This window comes from Neofelis nebulosa, chromosome 9, assembly GCF_028018385.1.
Source record: "Neofelis nebulosa isolate mNeoNeb1 chromosome 9, mNeoNeb1.pri, whole genome shotgun sequence".
NCBI classification, from domain to species: Eukaryota; Metazoa; Chordata; class Mammalia; order Carnivora; family Felidae; genus Neofelis; species Neofelis nebulosa.
The window spans coordinates 77,162,750-77,183,516 of record NC_080790.1 but is presented as its reverse complement, the minus strand read 5'-3'; the positions used below and the strand labels follow the sequence as shown (position 1 = coordinate 77,183,516).

The 20,767-nt window shown below is 39.0% G+C and overlaps 1 protein-coding gene across 1 annotated transcript in view; it reads right to left on the bottom strand.

Moving 5' to 3' along the window:
- Positions 1 to 2,921: 2,921 nt before the first annotated feature.
- Positions 2,922 to 20,767, bottom strand: part of LRPPRC (leucine rich pentatricopeptide repeat containing) — a 110,061-nt gene continuing 92,215 nt past the window's right edge. Inside the window, exons 31-38 of the mRNA XM_058684262.1 lie at positions 18,086 to 18,174; positions 14,430 to 14,634; positions 12,072 to 12,211; positions 11,824 to 11,939; positions 9,241 to 9,315; positions 7,281 to 7,365; positions 4,947 to 5,089; positions 2,922 to 3,081 (exon numbers count right to left, since the gene is read on the bottom strand). Coding sequence (XP_058540245.1) covers positions 3,025 to 3,081; positions 4,947 to 5,089; positions 7,281 to 7,365; positions 9,241 to 9,315; positions 11,824 to 11,939; positions 12,072 to 12,211; positions 14,430 to 14,634; positions 18,086 to 18,174 — 910 coding nt within the window. The 3' untranslated portion in view covers positions 2,922 to 3,024. The remainder of the gene's footprint in view (positions 3,082 to 4,946; positions 5,090 to 7,280; positions 7,366 to 9,240; positions 9,316 to 11,823; positions 11,940 to 12,071; positions 12,212 to 14,429; positions 14,635 to 18,085; positions 18,175 to 20,767) is intronic.

Below are 20,767 nucleotides of genomic sequence, written 5' to 3'. Positions count from 1 at the left end.
TTAACTGAATTTAAAATTTAACTGGATTGCTTGTTTTTTTGAAAGTCAATCCCAGCCATATCACAGCACTGTGATACCGGGGGCGGGGGGGGGGGGTACATTAACTTCTGTAAGCCCCAACTTTCTCATTGTGAATGTCAGGTAAGAGGAGCGTCCGATGCACAGTAGCGGGTACCCATGGTTAACCCCACAGAACACGTGGCCCTGACAACGATACATGGGGGCTTGCAGCCAGGTCTGTGTGAGGTCCAGGGGTGCAAACACGACACAGAGAACTGGTCCTCAAGGAATTCATGAGCTGCCTGACACCTGCTCTTTTAAGTGGCTACAGGAGCCCTGGAGAGACAACGAATGTGCTGGGTGGGGAGAAGGGCCAAGAAGCTGCAAAGAGAAGACCCCGATGCTGGCCACAATGAGCACACCCAAGAAAGGAACAGGAGGGTAGGGAGGAGGGAAGTGTGCCCAGGACTGATCCGTGGTGGTCCCAGTCACCTGCATGGCGTGGAATGCTGCTGACACTCAATGCAGATAAAACCCCCTTCATTTTCAGTGTCCACTTACCATGCGTCCAACTCTACTAATTCTTGCCAACTTTGTACCTCAGAGATCTCAAATTAAATATCCACTTGTCCTTACAACAGAGAAGCTATGATTTCATTTGGTTCTCCACACACAAACCATACACCATTTAACAAAGAAATTCTGGTCGCAACAGAGGCCACCACACAATTTTTAATTTAAAATTTTAAGATTACGGGGCACCTGGGTAGCTCAGTCGGGTATATGTCCAGCTTCGGCTCAGGTCATGATCTCACAGTTCATGAGTTCAGGCCCCGCATCGGGCTCTGCGCTGACAGCTCGGATCCTGGAGCCTGCTTCAAATTCTGTGCCTCCCTCTCTGTCTTTGTCCCTCCCCTGCTCACACTCTGTTTCTCTCTCAAAAATAAACATAAAATTAAAAAAAAAAAATTTAGGACTAAAGTCCTTGAAATGATAAAAGTGGTTATACAAAAATTTGATAGAATTAAAAATGAAGAAGCTCACAAGTTTTTGGGGTACAATTTATTCAAAGCATTTCACAATAAAATTATACTAGGTTCAAATACATGAACATACAATTACATATAAAACACTGTACTTTCCAAAAGTTTACAATGATGTTTACTTTTTAGACTGTTTCCTTGTAATTTTAGTCTAAAACATTATTGAGTTCTAGAATTGTGTCTGCTCTCTATTTGTTTCAGTTTTGCAATTAGACATTTAGAAAGCATTTATTAGCCCACCTAGAATATACAATTATATTTTAAATATTTAAATTCGAGGGGGAAGCAGTTATAGTGCTGTTTAGAGTGCTAATGATAGACAATAGATAATAATAATAGAATGCTAGATAATGCTATTTCCTCTGTACTACCCTGCATTTTATCAGAGTCCATATACAAGGCTGGCTTAGAGTCACTTCATACAAGTAAGACTACATTCTGTACTCTCAAGTCTCTGGCCCAGGCAACTGAGAAGTCCAGGGTAAGCCCCAAGGCCGTGCCTCATCTGAGAGACCTGTTTCAATGGAGATCAGTAAAATATTGCTCAACTAACTTTTGGTTAGTGTGACTGCAAAAAATAAGGCCAGTGGAATTCACTGGTGGAGTGAGGCTCTTGGCAAATCCGACAATATCAAAACCACAACAGGTACGGGTCCTGCACCTGGAGCAAACAAAGGAGAGCTTCATTAAGTCCTCTAGGCCAGGACTCGACATTGGCTGAGGCCTCTGATGCGTTAGGTCTAACTGCACAAAACAGAGACAGAGGAAACAATGCCACGATGACATTTACTTCTTGGCTTCCCTCCTTCAGCCTCCTCTTTCATGCTACTTGCAGGCTCTAGATGAAGGATGGTTGGTTCCATGAAGACTCAGGTTAGCAGCACAACCAGCATGAGGCCAGCTTACTTCCTGCAAGGCAAGGTCTCCCCTCGTGTGGATAGTGGGAACCACTGATTTCAAATGGGAGAAGCAATACGCCAAAACAAGGATAAACCTCCAATAAAACATTTTCAGCTTTCTTGGTAATTAACTACCTAATCCCCAAATAGGTCACTGTTACATATTAAGATACTTTTGTAATGGTAAACTGTTTCACAACCCAGCCTGCATTCTTTTACAGTAATTACTAAACGATTTGGGGATAACTTTGACAAAACTGAATACAAACCACAATCTCCTTCCTATATAAGATCACACATTCATAGGATGAGTATGAAGTAACAAGCCTGGTATGGGATGTACCTATGCTGACAAACACCCGAAACCAAGACAAGAGGAAATGAGCTGCTCGGTTTCATGACCAAAGTCATGGCTAGGACTCAGAGGCATCTGTGAACAGAGGCCCTCGGAATTCTTCGTGATAGAAGGGAAAGCATAGTGGGGAGTGTCCAGGCGTTGGCAAATAGCACCCCGACCAAGAGCAAGCAACAGTCTGAGTTTCTGCTTTTCACTGGAAAACAAGTGCTAGATGACTTACAACATGGCTGCTAGTGCCAGCATTTTACAAAATTGGAAAATTATGCAGGGTTTCACACATGAAGAGAATTTCCTATCAAATAGCAAAGCCTTAGAAGGCGCACTGAGCATCATTTTGTCTAGCTCCAAAATTTTCACGTAAACAATATTAACAAGCAAGTCTTAAATAAAGGAATAACATTTTATGAAAATAATGAACAAAACAGAGCAGGGGAGACATCAAGAGTGTTAGAGAGAAGAACCTTGAAAAGGTACAGCTTCAAACATCAGACACCATGAAGAAAATGCCGTATATTTATGTTGTAGGCAAAACCCCAACAAAGCCTAGTGACTAAGTGCACACCATTGCTGTCAATAAGGTGTTGAACATGTACTTTATGAATAAAAAAAAAATACACAAAGTAACTTTTCATTTATTTATTCTGTCCTCTCAAATATATTTAAAAAATAACATTTTAGACATTGAACCACAAATACACACAAAATAAAGTAGTGACTGCTTATTTCACAGAGGATTTCCCCTTGATTCCTTCAGCTGCTTTGCATAAAATTCGAAGCTTTCCTGTTGAGACAAAAAGGGAGGGAAGTTACAGGTACAGTTTCTAGCAAGAGCTGATGGCACAAAACTCAGAAGTCATAAAATGCTGCAAAGTGATAGCAAAGACCACCGGGCCCGTGGCAGCTGCTGTCTTCTCAAGCCTCCGCACTCCTTTCTACTCATGAAATCACCAGTTCAAGGGCCCCAAGTCCAGAGTTAAAGCCAGCACCAAGAGCCTCCACCGTGTGGGCACATAGGTATTTACGCCTGGGTACAGAAGGTTCAAATAAACATGGTGTACTAACTTGCAAATTAATGACACAATAAAAAGGAATTTGGCATGTATGATTTCTCTTATTAGAACAAAGCAAAACAAAATTTACTGGGCAACCAATTAAAAATGGGCAGAGGACCTGAACAGACATTTTTTCCAAAGAAGACATCCAGATGGCCAACAGACCCAAGAAAAGGTGCTCAACATCACTCATCATCAGGAAAAAGGCAAATCAAAACCACAATGAGGCAGCACCTAATACCTGGCTAGTATCAGAAAGACAAGAAGTGATGGCAAGGATGTGGAGATAAGGGAACCCTTGTGCACTGCTGGTGAGAATGCAAACTGGTATAGCGAGTGGAAAAGGCAGTATGGAGGGGTTCTTCAAAAAACTAAAAATGGAAATACCATATGATCCAGTAAGTCCACTACTGAGTATTCACCAAAAGAAAACAAAAACAGCAATTTGAAAAGACACGCACCCTCATGTTCACCGCAGTATTATTTACAGTAGCCAAGACACGGAGACAACTTAAGTGTGCACGAGCAGATGAATGGATAAAGAAAATGTGATGTACGTATCATTATATATGTATGACACATACAACGGATTATTATTCAGCCACAAGAAGAATAAAATCTTCTCATTTGCAACAACATGGATGGACCCTTGAGAACGTTAAGCGAAACGGAATAAATCAGAAAACGTAGATACTGTATAGCCTCACTTACATGTGGAATATATAAAAACAAAACAAAAATCAAAAAACATAAAGCCCCAAGCTCATGGATATAGAGAACAGACTTGTGGTTGCCTCAGGTGGGTGAAGGGGGTCAAAAGGTACAAATTTCTGGTTATAAAATGATGAAATCATGGGGATGTAATGTATAGGGCTAGAATATTGTAGTGCATGTCTTTTTTTTTTTTTTTTTTTTTAAATAGGCTCCACGTCCAACATGGGGCTTGAACTCAAAACTCTGAGGTTAAGAGTCAGATGCTCTACCAACTGGGCCAAACAGGTGCCCCACATATTTTAAAGTAGCTAGGAGAGTGGATCTTGAAAATTCTCATCACAAGAAAAAAAAAATTTATAACTATGTGTGGTGTGGATGTTAATGGGTTTACTGTGATCATTATAAAAAAAAATACCGAATCATTACGTTGTACTTCTGAAACTATTATAAGGTTACGTCAATTACACCTCAATAAAAAAAGAAACCTTCCTAGATGAAGAAATAAAAACCAACTTGTTTAAAATGAACAAGTAATTAATAGGGACACAATATACTAGGCTATTGAAATACTGGCCATTAAATCCTATTTCAAGTTGAAATGATGACAGAACTGCCCCAAGGACATTTGATAAATCCATACCTATAGTTGAAGGTCTGAGACTGACCTTGTGTTTTAAACCTCAGCCCCAGAGTGCTCCGTTCTCCCACAGCCAAACTCACGGCAGGACTATTCAGTTCCTGAAGCTCTCCCCTGAGGGTTCTTCACAGAGATCTAATCCTCATGTAATTAAGTATTCAACTTATTTTTTTTTTACACATTAATATGAAGCATACGTAAATCTGTAGAGGTATTTTTTCTCCTTAATTAAGAAATACTCACAGGGGGTTCGGTGAAAGGGACAGGCTCACCAGCATTCTTCAGCAAAACTGCATAACGCTTTAGAAACAGATCATTCAATTTTATATTCCTTGCAGTCAAATTTTCATACAGTGCTTTAGCAGACGCAGCATCCTTGTCTAAGACTGAAAAAAAAGATATTAATCATAGATAAAGACCACCTACCTTACTCTCTTCTCAAAACACAGCAGTTCAAGGACTCCCGAATCCCTTTATCCCAAGGCAAATGAATAGTTAACTACTTTCAGCAAAAAGCCACATTCAGAAACTACCAGCTCCCTCCCTCGCTCTTCCCCACACCTCTAATTCAGCATTATTCAGTATAAAAGAGAAGATGATAAATAAGGCTATTAAGAGACCCAGGATAGTTAAAGTGGCCATAAACCAAAGTAAACATACACCATTCAACACTCTTCTGCTTAAAACCATACTTAAAAAAAGAAAAATTTTTTAACGTTTATTTATTTTTGAGAGAGACAGAGACAGAGTGTGAGTGGGAGAGGGGCAGAGAGAGAGGGAGACAGAATCCAAAGCAGGCTCCAGGCTCTGAGCTTGTTAGCACAGAGCCCTACACGGGGCTTAACCTCAAGGACCACAAGATCACGCTCTAAGCCAAAGTCGAACACTTAACTGACTGAACCACCCAGGCACCCCTTAATCCACACTTCGAAATCAAGCCAATTCAAGGACTATTGTGGGGAGGGTCATGTAAATTATGTGGAAATCTAGATCTACATCATGGTGAAGATCATCAGCTAAACACCACCAAAAAGACTTTCAATACATTCTCCTATTGTGAACTAAGCAAATATGAGGGATATATAGTTAGCTACAATGACAAAAATAATCTAAATACGTTAATCAATCTACATTAAAAAAACTACACACATCTACATAACATTAACGACTTAAACTAATATTTCACTTAAATGGATGATGAAGTAGCCTAGGAGCTAAGTTTAGCTGGCTTTCCAGTTGTAGCTGATGTGCAGAAATTTTACTTTGAGGTTTACTATTGGGATCACAAGGTCTCTGCTAACAATCACTGTTGGTAACTCAACTCTTTAACATTTAAGCACCTAACAATCTCCTACCCTACACCAGTGCGGTATAACCAATCCCAACTCCAGCACAGCCAGGGCAAGCCTGCAGGATGGATAGGAGAAGTCTAGGGATCAATCTCAGGATCTCCGAAAAGGGAGCGAGTGTGGGTGATTCATCAGCTCTCACTGGGCTTGAACAGATCTTTGCAGTTTGGGTGAAGTCAATTTCCTATCTATAACTCCTTTGTTATCCTCCCTCAGGGACCAAATCGTTTCCCTGACACTGTCAAGGGCACAGCCCAAACTCTACCATCTTCCAGGAAGCTATTCAGAAAACTCTTCCCTCTTGCCTTCCTGGTCTCCCTGCTCTTTCCTGTCCCAATTCCCAAGTGGGATTACAAAAGTCAGTAGCAGTTTTATGCTGTTTGACACTACTTTGTGGTATTTAGTCATTATTTAACATCTCCCAATCCCCCAAATGGAACTTTGAGAAATTTTGTGATTATTGTCTCTATTTTGAAATAGATCATGGTCACCTTGTAAGGTGGGGAGAAACGAAGAACCAGATGACGAATTCTGATTGCAGTTTGTTGTCCTGACAACAATAAAATCAACAAAGCAATTCTTTATTTAGCCCTTGCCTCATGTGAGCAAATCAGTTCGTGGCAGGTGGATAGGTGATCATCACTTAGAAATGAAATGCTTACATTTATCTTGACTACTGAGGAAACTTTAGCATGGTTCCCTTTCATGTGTGATGAGCTGGCAATCAGGGAGCAAAGTGCTTAAAAGAGTGGAATTTCAACTGTGGTTTAAAGTAAAATCTTGGGGCCCACTTTTAATGAAGAGGTCTGTTATTTCAGAAATGTAGGCAGGTGGGGAGGGTACTGAAGAGGCAAGAAGGCAAGTCACGTGACAGTCTCAAATATGTGCCTATTTCATGTTTTGTTTCAGGTGGCCTTGGGGAGACTGGATGGGTGCCCAGTGTGTACACTCAAGTGGACTTCCAAGTCTTGCCAGGAGCCCGGGATCCTATTCAACAAAGCTGGGCCTCTCTGAAGATGCCCAATGATACTTTTTAATGTGAAAATTAGACGAATAATTGCCTATTTTTCTTAAATGTGCTTTTAAAACATACTCTGAAGCTAAGTCAATTATTTATATCATGATTACCTGATATTTAGGATTACTGTCTTTGAGCCAAAGACTTAGTTGACAACACTACAAATATCTAAATGACTTAAATACAACATAGTCAGATTAAACTTATTACCATAGCTTTTCATGATAGAAGTGTATGCTTCTTCCTTTTCAATTAATTCAGGAATCAATTCTAACAAAGAATTCAGAGTTGATGCCTAGGAAATTAAATACAGGAAATGTTACCACAGCTCAAAAGAAGAGTGAAATAAAACACTGGTATACGTACATTATATCAGAGAATCTTCACAACAGTTAGAACAGAACTGCCTATTCAATTTAATAAACTTTTTTCCCTTCTAGTGTATCTTAGTATTTTATTGTTGATTGGATAACTGACAGCCAAACAAACATTTTTCAAAAGTTAATGCAATTCCACTTACACTTCTATAAATTGTTTTCTAAAATATCATAAAGACTGCTTGCTTCTTTTGTCAACTAGTAACCTTACCAAGAAATTACGAAATCCTAAAGAGCAGAAACAGATATCAACGATGTCTCAAGGTGCCAAGATTTTCAAACAAAATGTGAAGAATTCAGTCCTTCTGAGTTTTCATGCTTTGAATATAAACAGAGCATTTCCAGATATCCCTGGAATGTTTACTTGGTTACTTTCAGAGGTATCTAGACACGCCAGTGGGTTTGGTTCCTATAGTAAAGACAGACCTGCCATACTCTAGTGAGTAACCAAACACATTCCAATATTGCTGGATAAACCAAGGATGGATTTTATACATGACCTGGCTTAATTATTCTACTGTCAAACAGGCAGACACTGTAACTGGAATTTTTAAAAATCCTAATTAACTTTTTACATGTTTTCTCAACCTATATATCTGGACCTGCATCCTTCCAGGACTTCCTGCAATTTAAAGTCTCCTGGGAGGAACGTCCTCAACAGGTGTTTTACTGTACATTTCCTGTCCATCTTCCAAGCAAGGCAGTAGGTACTTGGCATGTGGGCGCAGACCCGTGTGTAGAGCGACAAATGCCTTTTAGATTCCTTATACTTTTTAATCCACAAATTAAAAAAAAAAAGTCTCTTTGAAAGGAAAAAGAGCAACCAATAAGTACTTCTGAAAAGCTGTTTGCTGTAAATAAATATGAGTAAGAGATAAAAAGTGCAACTGGGTAAATTAAAAACACCCCAAAACCAGTGTGTTAGCATGAGGGAAATTAAGGAGAACTAGACAGACTCTCAGACTAGAAACCTAAATGTTTTGCATAAAACAAACATTACAACTGGCACTTGGTTTAAAACTTTGTATGTGCTCAAATAAACTGACAATGAGGTTTATGTTGCTTCAGAGGTAAAATCAGACCTACAAATATTTTTTGGAACTGTACTTTTATTTTTTTTCACATCAAAAATAGGACTTGGCTTTGTTTTATACACACATACACACACGTAGCTTTTTAGTGTGAATGAGGTAACCACACAAATTGAGAACATTAATTTGTGGCACGTGCCAGTTTTAAAGCCAAGTGGCTCATCTACCTGACGGCTTGGACCTGAGAAATGGCTGGCATAGCCACCAGCACAGAGACGCTCTGCAGGAGGACAGCTCCCTCTGTAGGGCTTCCCCACTGTTAAATGGGCCAAGTGACCTAAGCAACAGGATTTTTATCTTCCTTTCTAGGGCCCTGTCTTTCTTCTTCTTTTATTTTTAAAAGTCATCTCTGCTTATAATGAGGGGCTCAAACTTACAACCCTGAGATCAAGACTCGCACGCTCCATCGACTGAGCCAGCTGGGTGCCCCCGTAAGGGCCCTTTCTTGAGGCTCTTCACACACAACTACGTGAACGGGCGATTCACTGCATGAACATGTTTTGCATTTCCAGGACAAAAGGAGCCTGGACTGACTCTGTCTCAGTATCTAAAAAAGTGAACAAGTATAGACAAGCAAAATCTTCGGTCTCTGTAGTGTTTTTATGTAAGGCACTGAACCAACAAGCTCTTCTGTGAAACTCAGGTCCCCGAACAAGACTGGCTTCTAGCCTCCCTGACTGGCCAGCAAATCCCACACAGTACCTTTCCTGGTTTCCGAGAACTCCTAACGCAGAACACCAAGAAAATTGCAGTTTGTTCAGCAATCGCGCCGCATCTCTAAAAATTGAAACGTTATTCAGTAAGCGAAGGTTTTTGATAAACAAGGAGACCAAGGTGAATATTTCCAATTAACAAAGTTCACAATAATACAGTAATGTGTCATTACCAACAGGAAGGCCTAATTGTCAACCACTTTTTTTAAGGCAAGAAAAAGAAAACAAACTCCAGCTATGCCAAGCTTTTGTGAGTGGAGTGCTGTCCTTGGCACCGCGAGTATGAAGTTTGTTTAAAAAGAAAAGGGAAAAATTAAACCGATGCTTCAACAACCACAGAATAAGGTTTAGGACTGCAAAGAAAGAGGGGAAAAAAGAAGCACTATTCCTCTCCAATTATTCTGCCAAGCATTCACAAGTGAGCTAGGGATCATAAGGTTAATTATACATTTAATAAGGTGTCAGGGAGATAACTGCTCGTTTCTTTATAAAAATTAAAATGTACAAAGCAAGTTCTCTTTAAAGTATAATTACCTACACTTATGCATACAAAAGGACTGATTTCAATCTCTCTATTTTATAAAAGGCTTTCATTGCAACAGACAGCCAGCGCTTGAGAAAGAGACAAAAGTTAAACTCAAAAAAAAAAAGTTTATATGACAGACCAGAGAAATCAAGTGTCTATCCCATCTTAGATGCTATAGTAAAATCAAATATGGCAAGACAATATTTTAGTTTACACTCATCACAGATGTCATTCTCTTAAGTTTCTAAGAGCACACTGTTCTTTCAAAGCTTTAAGACATTGTCAATACTAAAACGAATAGTCTAAAAAGAACTTTTGCGGACACACAGAGCATTTACATTATAAACTGATGTTTTCGACATCTGTGAACAAAATATTCTTCACCGCGGCAAGAATAATCTTTTACTGTTTGACAAGCAGGTAAAGGACAGGTGAAGGGTTTATCATCCAAAGCGTCTGTCTGCTGAAGGGGTTGACAACGAAGAGACTGTGGCCGATGTCTCAACGCACAGCTGCCACCAAGAGCCCTGCAGAGGCCGCCGTGTGAGTGCGGCTCCGAAGGCACAGGCACCCACCTCACCCGCTGGCCGCTGTGCACGCTAAGAGCCAGGGCGATGATGGCTCAGGACAAGCTGGCAGATAAAACAGCAAGTGCCACTTTCGGAAGAACTATCAAAATAGTGTGTTGAAATGGAGTGAATACTATCACATGTATAATTAGAGACAAGTAACCCCCCCCGGTAGGTACACTTAGATATGTACAGATACGTACACGCAAAGATAAAGCTTTAGAGTTTATTTCTTTTAGGTGGAACTTTTAACACTAAAGGCAGCAAGACAAAACCACGAAAAGATTCCTGAAATCCCTATGTATGATCAACTGCCTTTGCTGTTTAGTTTTAAAAAAAAAAAAAAGGCGGGGAAGGGGAGAGGAGAAAAAAGTAACCAAACCAAACAAGAACATTCCCAATTAACTAGAATTTCTCTCTGTCCAGGAACAAAAAGTAAAAAAAAACAAAAACAAAAACAAAAAACAACCTCAGAGGCACATGCCAATTTCCACCTTTTGCAAAACTGTTCACACAGGAATTTGTCAAGAACTCCTTTTAAAAATGGCTTGGGTTCTGTTGTCAAACTAGCTGAACTTCAAGGATTAAAACTAGGGCTCCAGCACAGGGGTATGGTTTCCCCTTCCCCATCTACCACTTAATATGTTTCGCAGCTCGTAAAAATGGAATGGAATATAGTACTACTTACTATCAGAAATTGGTCCCAGGCCTCAATTTGACACAGGGAGTCTACACAAACACTGCTGTTGGAGGGATCACGGTGACTGTTTGACTGCCACCTGCTGGGAAGGGCTCCCCAGCGGTGCCTGTTTGTGTACATTGCCAGTGGCAGCTCCGATCACCCACCGTTCTGTCGGCACTTGGCACAGCTTTATATTTAGTGCTGTTAAAATGGCATGAATGCAGTTGTCTCCTTCCCTGAAGATTGCTAATTTAACTGCAAGTGCGGGCCACAGAGACCTGCATTTGTCATTTAATGTGTCTGTGACACACAAGTGAATAGAAAGCAAATTCAACTCTTAATAAACCTTGAATAAGGCACTGAGAATGTTTGAGTATTCAAGTGAGAAGCTGTACTTGAAAAGCAAACATTTCCTACTTTTTGTTTGCAAACTGTGTTGCCATGGTGATGCAGTCTTTAGAGCATTAGAGAAATTAAAGTAGGAAATCAAAGGAAGGGCTTTGCATTACCTATCTGCACAAAAGCATTTGTCTTTAAATCGTTCAGCAAAACACATCTTCCCTCACCCCCCTGAAATCGAAGGGCAGTTCTAGTCCAGTCTGGCATCTTTCAAACCAACAACCTCCCGCTTACAAGCCAGTCTTTGTCATGTGACCTGGATCCACAGTGAATTTAAATGTACTAGCAGCACCATGCTCTATTTCCAGTATGCTACCCTATACTTAGGTCTAGTAATTTCTCAGTTTATTTCCCATAAGCCACAAGCCCCACTGTCCAGATGTGGCGACTCGTTACCTGTAGGAGAGCTCTGGCGTCATCCACTTTGCCTGAATCCAGAAGCTGAAGGAAAAGATCAGTGACAGGTTTGTAAACTGCAAACTGATTGGCCAGTCTCTCTGCCATGATGCTTACTGAAAAAATAACAGGTAAGAAAACTCTTTTGTTTAAACTGTAGTATCACTCACCCACCAAAGAAATCTGGTCCAGCCTCACCAGAGAGAAAATGTGCTTCTGTGTTCTTTTAGCAAGAACAGCTCACTTACTCTTTTCAACTGCTGGTTCCAACTGCTCCTCTATTACTTTTCTGAATAAGTATGTCAAGCCAAAGTACTGGGGTTTCACGGTTTCATTTCCAGAAGTAAGCATATTTTCAATGTTTTCAATTGCAACATCTATGTTATTGCTGTCAAAGAGTAAAACAAATTATTAAAGAAGTATTTGCTTTTGTATTAATCTTGTAGGCAGTTTCAGTATAAGAACTTAAGAGATTGACACATACAAATACTTTAGGAAAAAGGGAAAACAGATTTACAACTAACCAGATAAAAACCACTAGGCAAAGGTGAACTCCACTTTTAGGTCACAAAAGCAATCGCTAGGCAGTTTATGCTACAATAATCGAAGTAGTTGCTTATTGTAAAACACTGCCCTAGAGACAAGATCAAACAGCTAATTAATGACAGTCCCTTAAGAAATAGTTTACCTTAAATATTTAATTTGATTTTGTAGCTCTTTGGGTATCAAATGAAAACTTGTTTAAGTGCTCTAACTTCAGTTTTCTGATCTACAACTGCTTCCTGCTGCATGAGGTGAAGATAATAATTGCATAACACCTCAGGATTCTTCAAGCTGCTGCTGAGGTCTTCGAAGGGCTATTTGCATGTCTTTCAACCAGTCACATCAATTTGTTTTTGTCAGGTATCATACATTTGAAAAATAATTAATTTATACTAAGATTCTCAGAAAAAAGTACCTTTACACTCAAAAAAAAAAAAATCAATTACATGGCCCTATTTAACAAGTTATGATAAACAATGATCTGTATGACTATCTTTTTGGCCAAGGTACTCCTAACTGATACTTTAGTCATGATATGGTACTCAGAATCCAAATAATCAATTTTTTGTTGGAATTCTTACCTAAAACAGAAGAATCCTCTAATAAAAATGAACACCCTGTTACAGTAAGTTTTTCTCATGGGTTTCAGTGAGATAGTTCCTTAATAGTGAATAAAATCACATTCTCTACATCATATAAAACTGTGTTTAATATGGTAGCATTTTAAAATTCATCCAGATCTTACTTGGATAATTTCCTTGATCTTCTAACCTAAAATAATCACATTCTCTTATTAAGGGAAAATTCAAAGTTCTATCTGGCCGGGGGTGGGAACCATTTTAAAAGGAAAAAACAAAACAAAACACAGCTTTTCTGCCCAAAGAAATAGAAACAGGGGCGCCTGGGTGGCGCAGTCGGTTAAGCGTCCGACTTCAGCCAGGTCACGATCTCGCGGTCCGTGAGTTCGAGCCCCGCGTCAGGCTCTGGGCTGATGGCTCGGAGCCTGGAGCCTGTTTCCGATTCTGTGTCTCCCTCTCTCTCTGCCCCTCCCCCGTTCATGCTCTGTCTCTCTCTGTCCCAAAAATAAATTAAAAAAAAAAAAAAAAAGAAATAGAAACAAACAAAAGACCCTGCAAAAACAAACATTATATTTTGATTATCGCAACCCATCAACTGTATGTGAGATTAACTACTCAAGAACAAAGCACGCAGAGTGTCGATTCCATAATTATCCCATGAATCTTTAACTTAGGCAACGTACTTTGCTAGAGACGTTAATAAAAATCAAGTTCTGGGGTGCCTGGGTGGCTCAGTCGGTTAAGCGGCCGACTTCGGCTCAGGTCATGATCTCGCGGTCCGTGAGTTCAAGCCCCGCGTCGGGCTCTGTGCTGACAGCTCAGAGCCTGGAGCCTGTTTCAGATTCTGTGTCTCCCTCTCTCTGACCCTCCCCCGTTCATGCTCTGTCTCTCTCTGTCTCAGAAATAAACGTTAAAAAAAAAAAAAAATTAAAAAAAAAAAAATCAAGTTCTGATTTACTGCTACAGTGGCATGTCTCCATAAGGAATCTAGAGGCGATGGTAAAAGAACCACCTCTAAACACCTCGCTTCCTATGCGTGTGTGCTGACAGCAGGGATGGGAAGGACGGTGGGGGAAACAGAAATGCTGATTTTTAACAAGCTTGCTTGTCCCTCCGCACTCACAATGTTCTAGCAGAGTGTCACCCTCAGTGTTGCTGACAATCATATGAACTCATTTTTCACGTTCGTAACAGTGTTTCAACACAAGGGCCTGGCATGCACATGAAGAAAGTTACCACCATGGAGAAAGTTTCACAATTTTGAAAAATTTGATAAATGTCATTCGTTGGTCTAATTTAAAGCTAAAACACATTTTGTAACACATAATTATTCCCTAATAGTTCGAGGACAATCAGCAACTGACATCAATATTTCCTCTGTGTTGATATGGCTTCTAATAGCCTAAGAAAAGTTTTTAAAGGTGGTATTTGAGATAATGCTCCTTCTAGTATCCAGTGAAAGAAAAGAAACTTGAAAATACTCACTTCTTTATTTGTGCCAAAGCAATGTTATTGATGAAAACCATATTTGAAAGTCCAATTGAATCTTCAAGTCCATTTACCATCTTCTGAATCTCCTGTATACTTTCTACATCACCCTTCAAGGCACATGCCTGAATAAGGCGGGTCACTGCTATCCTAGAAGGTGTTTGCTCCAGATCTAAGGTGGTTTTTAGCGTTTTTAGAGCCTCTACAACAGAAAAACAGGCGACAGAGTTCTTCTTTTATGAACCGTACTGACTAATGCATTTTGAAAACCAGCTTTTAGATACGAGTACCAAATGGCTACACACAAAAAGCTATGAATAATTTATTCTAGATTACAGAAAACATTAATACTTTATGAGAAACCTAAAAAAAATAATGATCTATTTGGCTATCTATAAAATATCAGAGGCCAGAGAAATTTCTTCTTTAAATCTCAGAGAAAACACAAATGTTACTGACAGAACATGGGTTCCCTTCAGGGATAACATTTAGTGACCAATTTTAAGGAAACTGACAAGTTCACAAAAATAGAAATAATTTTAAAAATTAAAGAGTCTCCATAAATACTGTAACTTCTACCACATTCATACTTTACCAGATTTTATTACATTCAAACATTACCTGCTTATCCAAATCTAATATCCCAAAGATTCATCTTTGGAAACAATGTCTCTCTCTAAACAGGAGAGATTACACAGAAGCAGCCAAACTAGAACATTCAAGTTCCACACTAACAAATTCATTTTAAATGACTGAACACTTGGTAGATACAGAAAATAAAGATCATCAGATTCCCATGGATATAGCCACAGGTTTTTTTTTTTTAAGTATCATACTTGTAAGTACTTGATTACGGATAAATACGAAATATCTTGATTTACTGACTCATGTGCCAGTGTAGCGAAATCATTACATTAAAGTAAAGTGGTAGACTGGGGGGAAAATTTAACACTTAGCCTAACAATCACTACTGCTATCAAGAAAAACTTCACGGCTTTTTAGAATTAAAGCAATGTAACCTAGAAAAAATGGAGACTCTGAAGGCAGCTTCCAAATGAGAACAAACCTATCTTTTACAGAAGAATGAGGGTAAGGGAATAACTAAACAGTCTATTAAAAGTGCTAAAATAAAAAAAAAAAAATACGCTCAGTGTTTATTATTGAGGAAACCATTTTTAACTACTACAAACAAAAAATCCAAATCCGTGATTCTCAAATGGGAAAAATAGGTACTTCAAAAGGCACCTTCTCTAATATTTTGTAAATACACATGCATAACTAGGAAACAAAATGTTATTGATATTGTTTTAATAATATAATCTATGAAACAAGCTTGATAAAATCTTCTTTAACTGGTAATCACACATAGATAATCAACTTAAAAATATTCTTTTAACTAAGAATACAGGCTGCTAGGGAGGATCTTCCCACGACTGGATCAAAACAGTACCAAAAACAAGATAACAACAGTGTTGAGCATTTACTACACGTAGACACAATAGTCAGCAGCTACAATCACAACTACCCTTCTGAAGTAAGTACCAATTTTATAAGTGAGAAACTGAGACAACAGAGTTTAAATAATTTGCCCAAGGTCATATTGCTAGACAGCAACCCAAGAATCCAACACCCCTACACCTGCATCTACGGGTGCATGTGTGAGTGAGAGAGAAGGACTGGGACAACAGACCATTTTATGTCCACTCAAAGGGAGCATGGGACCTTAGAACCTAAATCAAATTCCCAGAACAGGAATTGCCTTCCATATAGTTTAGGACCCAAGAGACACTCAAAACGGTATCCATCCACACTCTCTCCCTGAGTCCTTTTCAGTCTCCTTAATTTACTAGTAACACTGATTATATTGCCAAGATGCCATATAAATCAGCTATTAATATTCCAGAACAGTATACGCTTACAAAATTAGATTAAGATTGAACTGGCTTTATTTTTCTGCTTTAGATGGCATTGAGAAAAAGAAACCTGAAAAAGAGAAGGGAATTTTAAAAACTGGGAGCCCTAGTCAGCCATGGAGCAAGATAAGGAGATGGGGACTGTACCAACACCATTGCCATCCTTGCCGACGACCACGGGACTCTAACAACAGGTTAGCAGACGGCGACGGTGGCATGGGGGGGTGGAGGCGGGAGTGTGGCAGGGCTCCCACTCTCGACCAACTTCCTGCCGAACTGAACAACTGAGAGGAGTAGATGTGAAATCACATCGTAAAGTTTCTTGTAGTTTTCATAGGGTATCTAATATACAAGCGAAGGACAGTAGTCAAGTTAAAAAAATTCAGTTCAGATTCAGCTCAAAAATTAACCCCTCAAAATTAAAAAAATGTTGTGTCTTTATCTCCAGGTCTACAGAAATATTTATATGGGGAGCAAGTTTACAATGTTTTAAAACTCTTTTTCATTCTACATTAAATGTCAACTTGACAAAAAGCCTTTTTTTTTTTTTTTTACATTGAAAATGAAATGACAGCTTTAAAGTTTTAGTAACAAGCCCTGTCCAAAAGGACTGTCTAGATGGGCTGGCCCTGCCTGTGGAGTGCTGCGATAGAAATTTTGCAAAAGAGAAAAATCATCATTTACCTACTCTGTCCTAATCAATGAGAAGACCTCTAAAGACCAGCGTATTTAAATATTACAGGCCAACATTAAAGATGCACAATTAACAACTTTCTCTCAGGCATGGGAAATTATTTTATAAACATGCAAGTGAAGAATCACATCATTACTACATAGCGAGGAAGAAAGGAGACACCATACTGAACAGTGAGAGTTTTTTCAACGTTCCTTAAAGATTTCCTACGTGGGTTTTGTTAGATTGGAAAACTGTGGTTTTAATGGTTTTACTGTACTGACTAAAATTCAAACGTAAAGCCTGAGAGAGGACGCTTACCTACATTTAAGAGAGTCATCGTTTTCCTCCTGGGGAGCTCACTCATAGGATCTCCAGATCCAAATCCATCCACAAATACCCTCTACCAAACAAACGGCCCCCTTTCCAGTCTTCCCCAAAGTCCTCTCCGCAGCTTTCTGGGGTTATTTTCTTAACGTTAATTTAAAAACACTAAACGCTAAACTCCAAACACTGTATTTTATTGCTGTTGGTATTATGAACTATTGAAAAAGTATTAGATTAAGTTTTAAAAATCAATATTATAATCATTTGGTGCACAACCCCACATATTTAACACTCAATTTAACTCATTTGCTATCTCACACACAACCAACACAATATGCAAGAAACAACTGCTGGGAATTGTTTCAGATGCTCTAAAGTATGTTAATTTCCAAAGCAAAATGACTTGTGCTGTGAATTTTAACGCACTTGAAAGCCTGTACTTTCTCTCGTTCTGGAACACAAATTTTGCATGTCTGAAGAGCTGTGATTCATCTTAAGAAAACCCATCTTGTGTTAAATGGAATGGAAACTGGACTAAGTGGTCAAATGACAAGTACATTCATATTCAAGCTGTATTATAAATGCATGTACAGTAATTTACGTCTCTCAGCTACCACAAAAGGCTCTTGATAAGCAGGTAATTTGCTAAATGGACTCCTTTATCCAAGTATTCGAAGGGCGTTACAAGAAAAATCTGCAGAGGCATTAATGTGACGTAAAGGTCAAGCATTGTGACATACCTTTCAAATAATCCCGCCTAACTTGCGTTATGATGAGGAGGCTGTTGGCAGCATCGTTCAGTGTGAAGCCCTTGATGTGGGTCTCAGCGCTAAAAGAAGCAGACATTTAGAAAGGAATTACTGACATGCTTCTGATACGATAATAAATGGTTGAGCACCAAGGTGAAATTATAAAAACTACTGTTCGTATGTTAAAAATATTGCTGCAAAATATCGACCTGGAGACAGCTTTTGTGTTATCCTGTCAATGGTTATAGAAGGATAATTTTTTTTTGCATTCTGACAGATGACAAAGTTGGAAATGAGCAACAAAAGAAACAAAGTACAAGATTTTTTTTAAACAATCGGTTCAGATTCTTGAATGCTGACATATTAGATGACTAAAATAACTGCATGCCCTGCATTGTTCGGCTGTATCCTAAGCTGGATACTTTTTCCTCTTTTTTCTACATTCACCATAATTATAAAATGTAAAACTATTCTTTCGGCAACAAAAATGAACATTTATTTCCAGCGCTGTATATTTTAAATATAAATGAAAGCATATTACTAACACTGTATCATTTGGTTGATTAATTTTCAAATTTCTGTCATCTAGATACATACAGGTTTTAAAGGTGAGCATACTGCACAACTAAATCCATCGTGACATTAAAATTGAAAATTTCACTCAACAATCTTGTCCCAGCCTTTTAATTTGGCAACACCCCCCTCCCCCAACTTTTTAAAACTCAAGAGCAAAAATTGCTTGACTTCTGGCTAAAACCGACATGATTAAAAAACCCTAGCCTGGGATGATTTCTGTTTGCTACACTGTTTGCACATCTCCTGTGATGAAATTTCAGTACCCTTAATGCCCCCAAGGTTCATCTCCCGATGAGGAAATCCCCACAGGTCACGAGGAGCAAAAGCAATCGCCGCCATTTGCCTTAGCAAGCTCGGTGCTGATCTTGCTGCCAACAACCTCAGCCTGTCGACGTGAACATCGAAGCTGAGCAGATTGCGAGAAAAGCAGGGTCACTCGTAAATTATTCTCGTCAATCCCAAGAAAATCCTCCAAAGACACGGTGACGTGCCCAGCCTCTCAGTCACTTCCAGCCTCTGAGATTCACCCCTGCAGTCCCCAGGCACAGGATTTTCTTATCCCCCCCCACCCCCTGCCTGACCAATCCTCTTAATCCCACCAAAGCACCCATTGCTCAGTTTGACTTTTTTCCTTTGTCCCATCTGTCAAAGCTTTTAAGTCAACAGCTCGTGCATGAGACTATAAACTGCATAAAGGATTTACTTTCTCATTCTTTAGCATGATTAAATAAACAGAAGACACATTAAAATTAAGCTCACTTCTTAAGTCAACATTATTACATGTATTATACCATATTTACATGAAAATATTACCTAAAATTCATTGAGACCATGCGGTAACAAAACTTCCCTTTTAACTGACATTAAGTGTGAACTATCAACCTTTCAAAAACCTCAGAACACAGAACATTTTCTTTCAATAATTTCTTTCAATCTCAAGAAACTGCCTTTTCTATACAAATATGAAAGTGGGGATCAACAGAAAGACAGAAACTCTCCTCAGTTCTATAATACACTGAGCATCTATATTTTACATATGTACAAACTGACCAATCACAATAAAAATATATTACAAACTGGCAAAAGGAAAAAAAAAAACAACTACAAAAAGTTACTGGCAGAGATCTTTGTGTCGGACAATAAAAGTTTACTTCTGACCTATACTTTGGATCTTTCCTTTTATAAAAAAAAAAAAAAATCTAGTTCAGAGCCATCAAATCAAACTTCCTGTGATGATGGGAATATTCCTTATCCATGTTGTCCAGCACGGTCGTTAGCCACCAGCCACACGTGGTTATACGGCTACTGTGATGGAGGAATGGAAATGTCAATTTCCTAAAAACGCAGTTTAGTGTTATCAGAGATTTAAAACAATATTTTATCTCCCTTACTGCTCTTTGGATAAGCACTTCTCCTCCCTTGAAAGCATTCATTATATCTAAATTTTTATTTTGAAACATGAGGAAGTGTAATTCTAACTAAAAATGAAAGAAAGTTGACTTCTTTAATTTTTTAAAGGCTGCTGTCACTGTTGAGGTGACATACTTTTGAGGTGCCATTATTTGTGGGGAAGGTTTAAATGACCTTCTGAAAATGAAGAAATCTCATTAGAGGTCAAGTAAATGCAACGTATCAGAGGGTACAGCAAGGGTACAGCAAAAAAGACTGCATTCTTTAGTTCACAGAGAAAACTGCTCTGAAGACTGGACAAGAGGCGTCATGCAGGTAAAGTAACAACAGGTTGCTATCTATGGACTGCCAATAACAGTGCCAAAATACATGGGGGCACTGCCACTTGCTCATTTGGTCACGCTACATCACAATAAAGAAGGCCATTTAAAAAAAGCAACCGTTCTTTTTTACTCAGAGCACTGGTACGAAACTGGAAGAAGTGATGACCTCATTAGAAACGTGAACTTCAACTACCATTTCTGAAGTTCCAGGCCAGAGTTATTTTCAAAACAACCCAATGTAGATCTAACCCAAGGTACAATTCTTCAGAGTTCGATATAACATCTCAGTTCAAGGGAAAGGATGTGCATCCAATCCCCAGATTAGGTGCTTATGGCATGGTAAGGCTTTGCATCTAGGATTCTC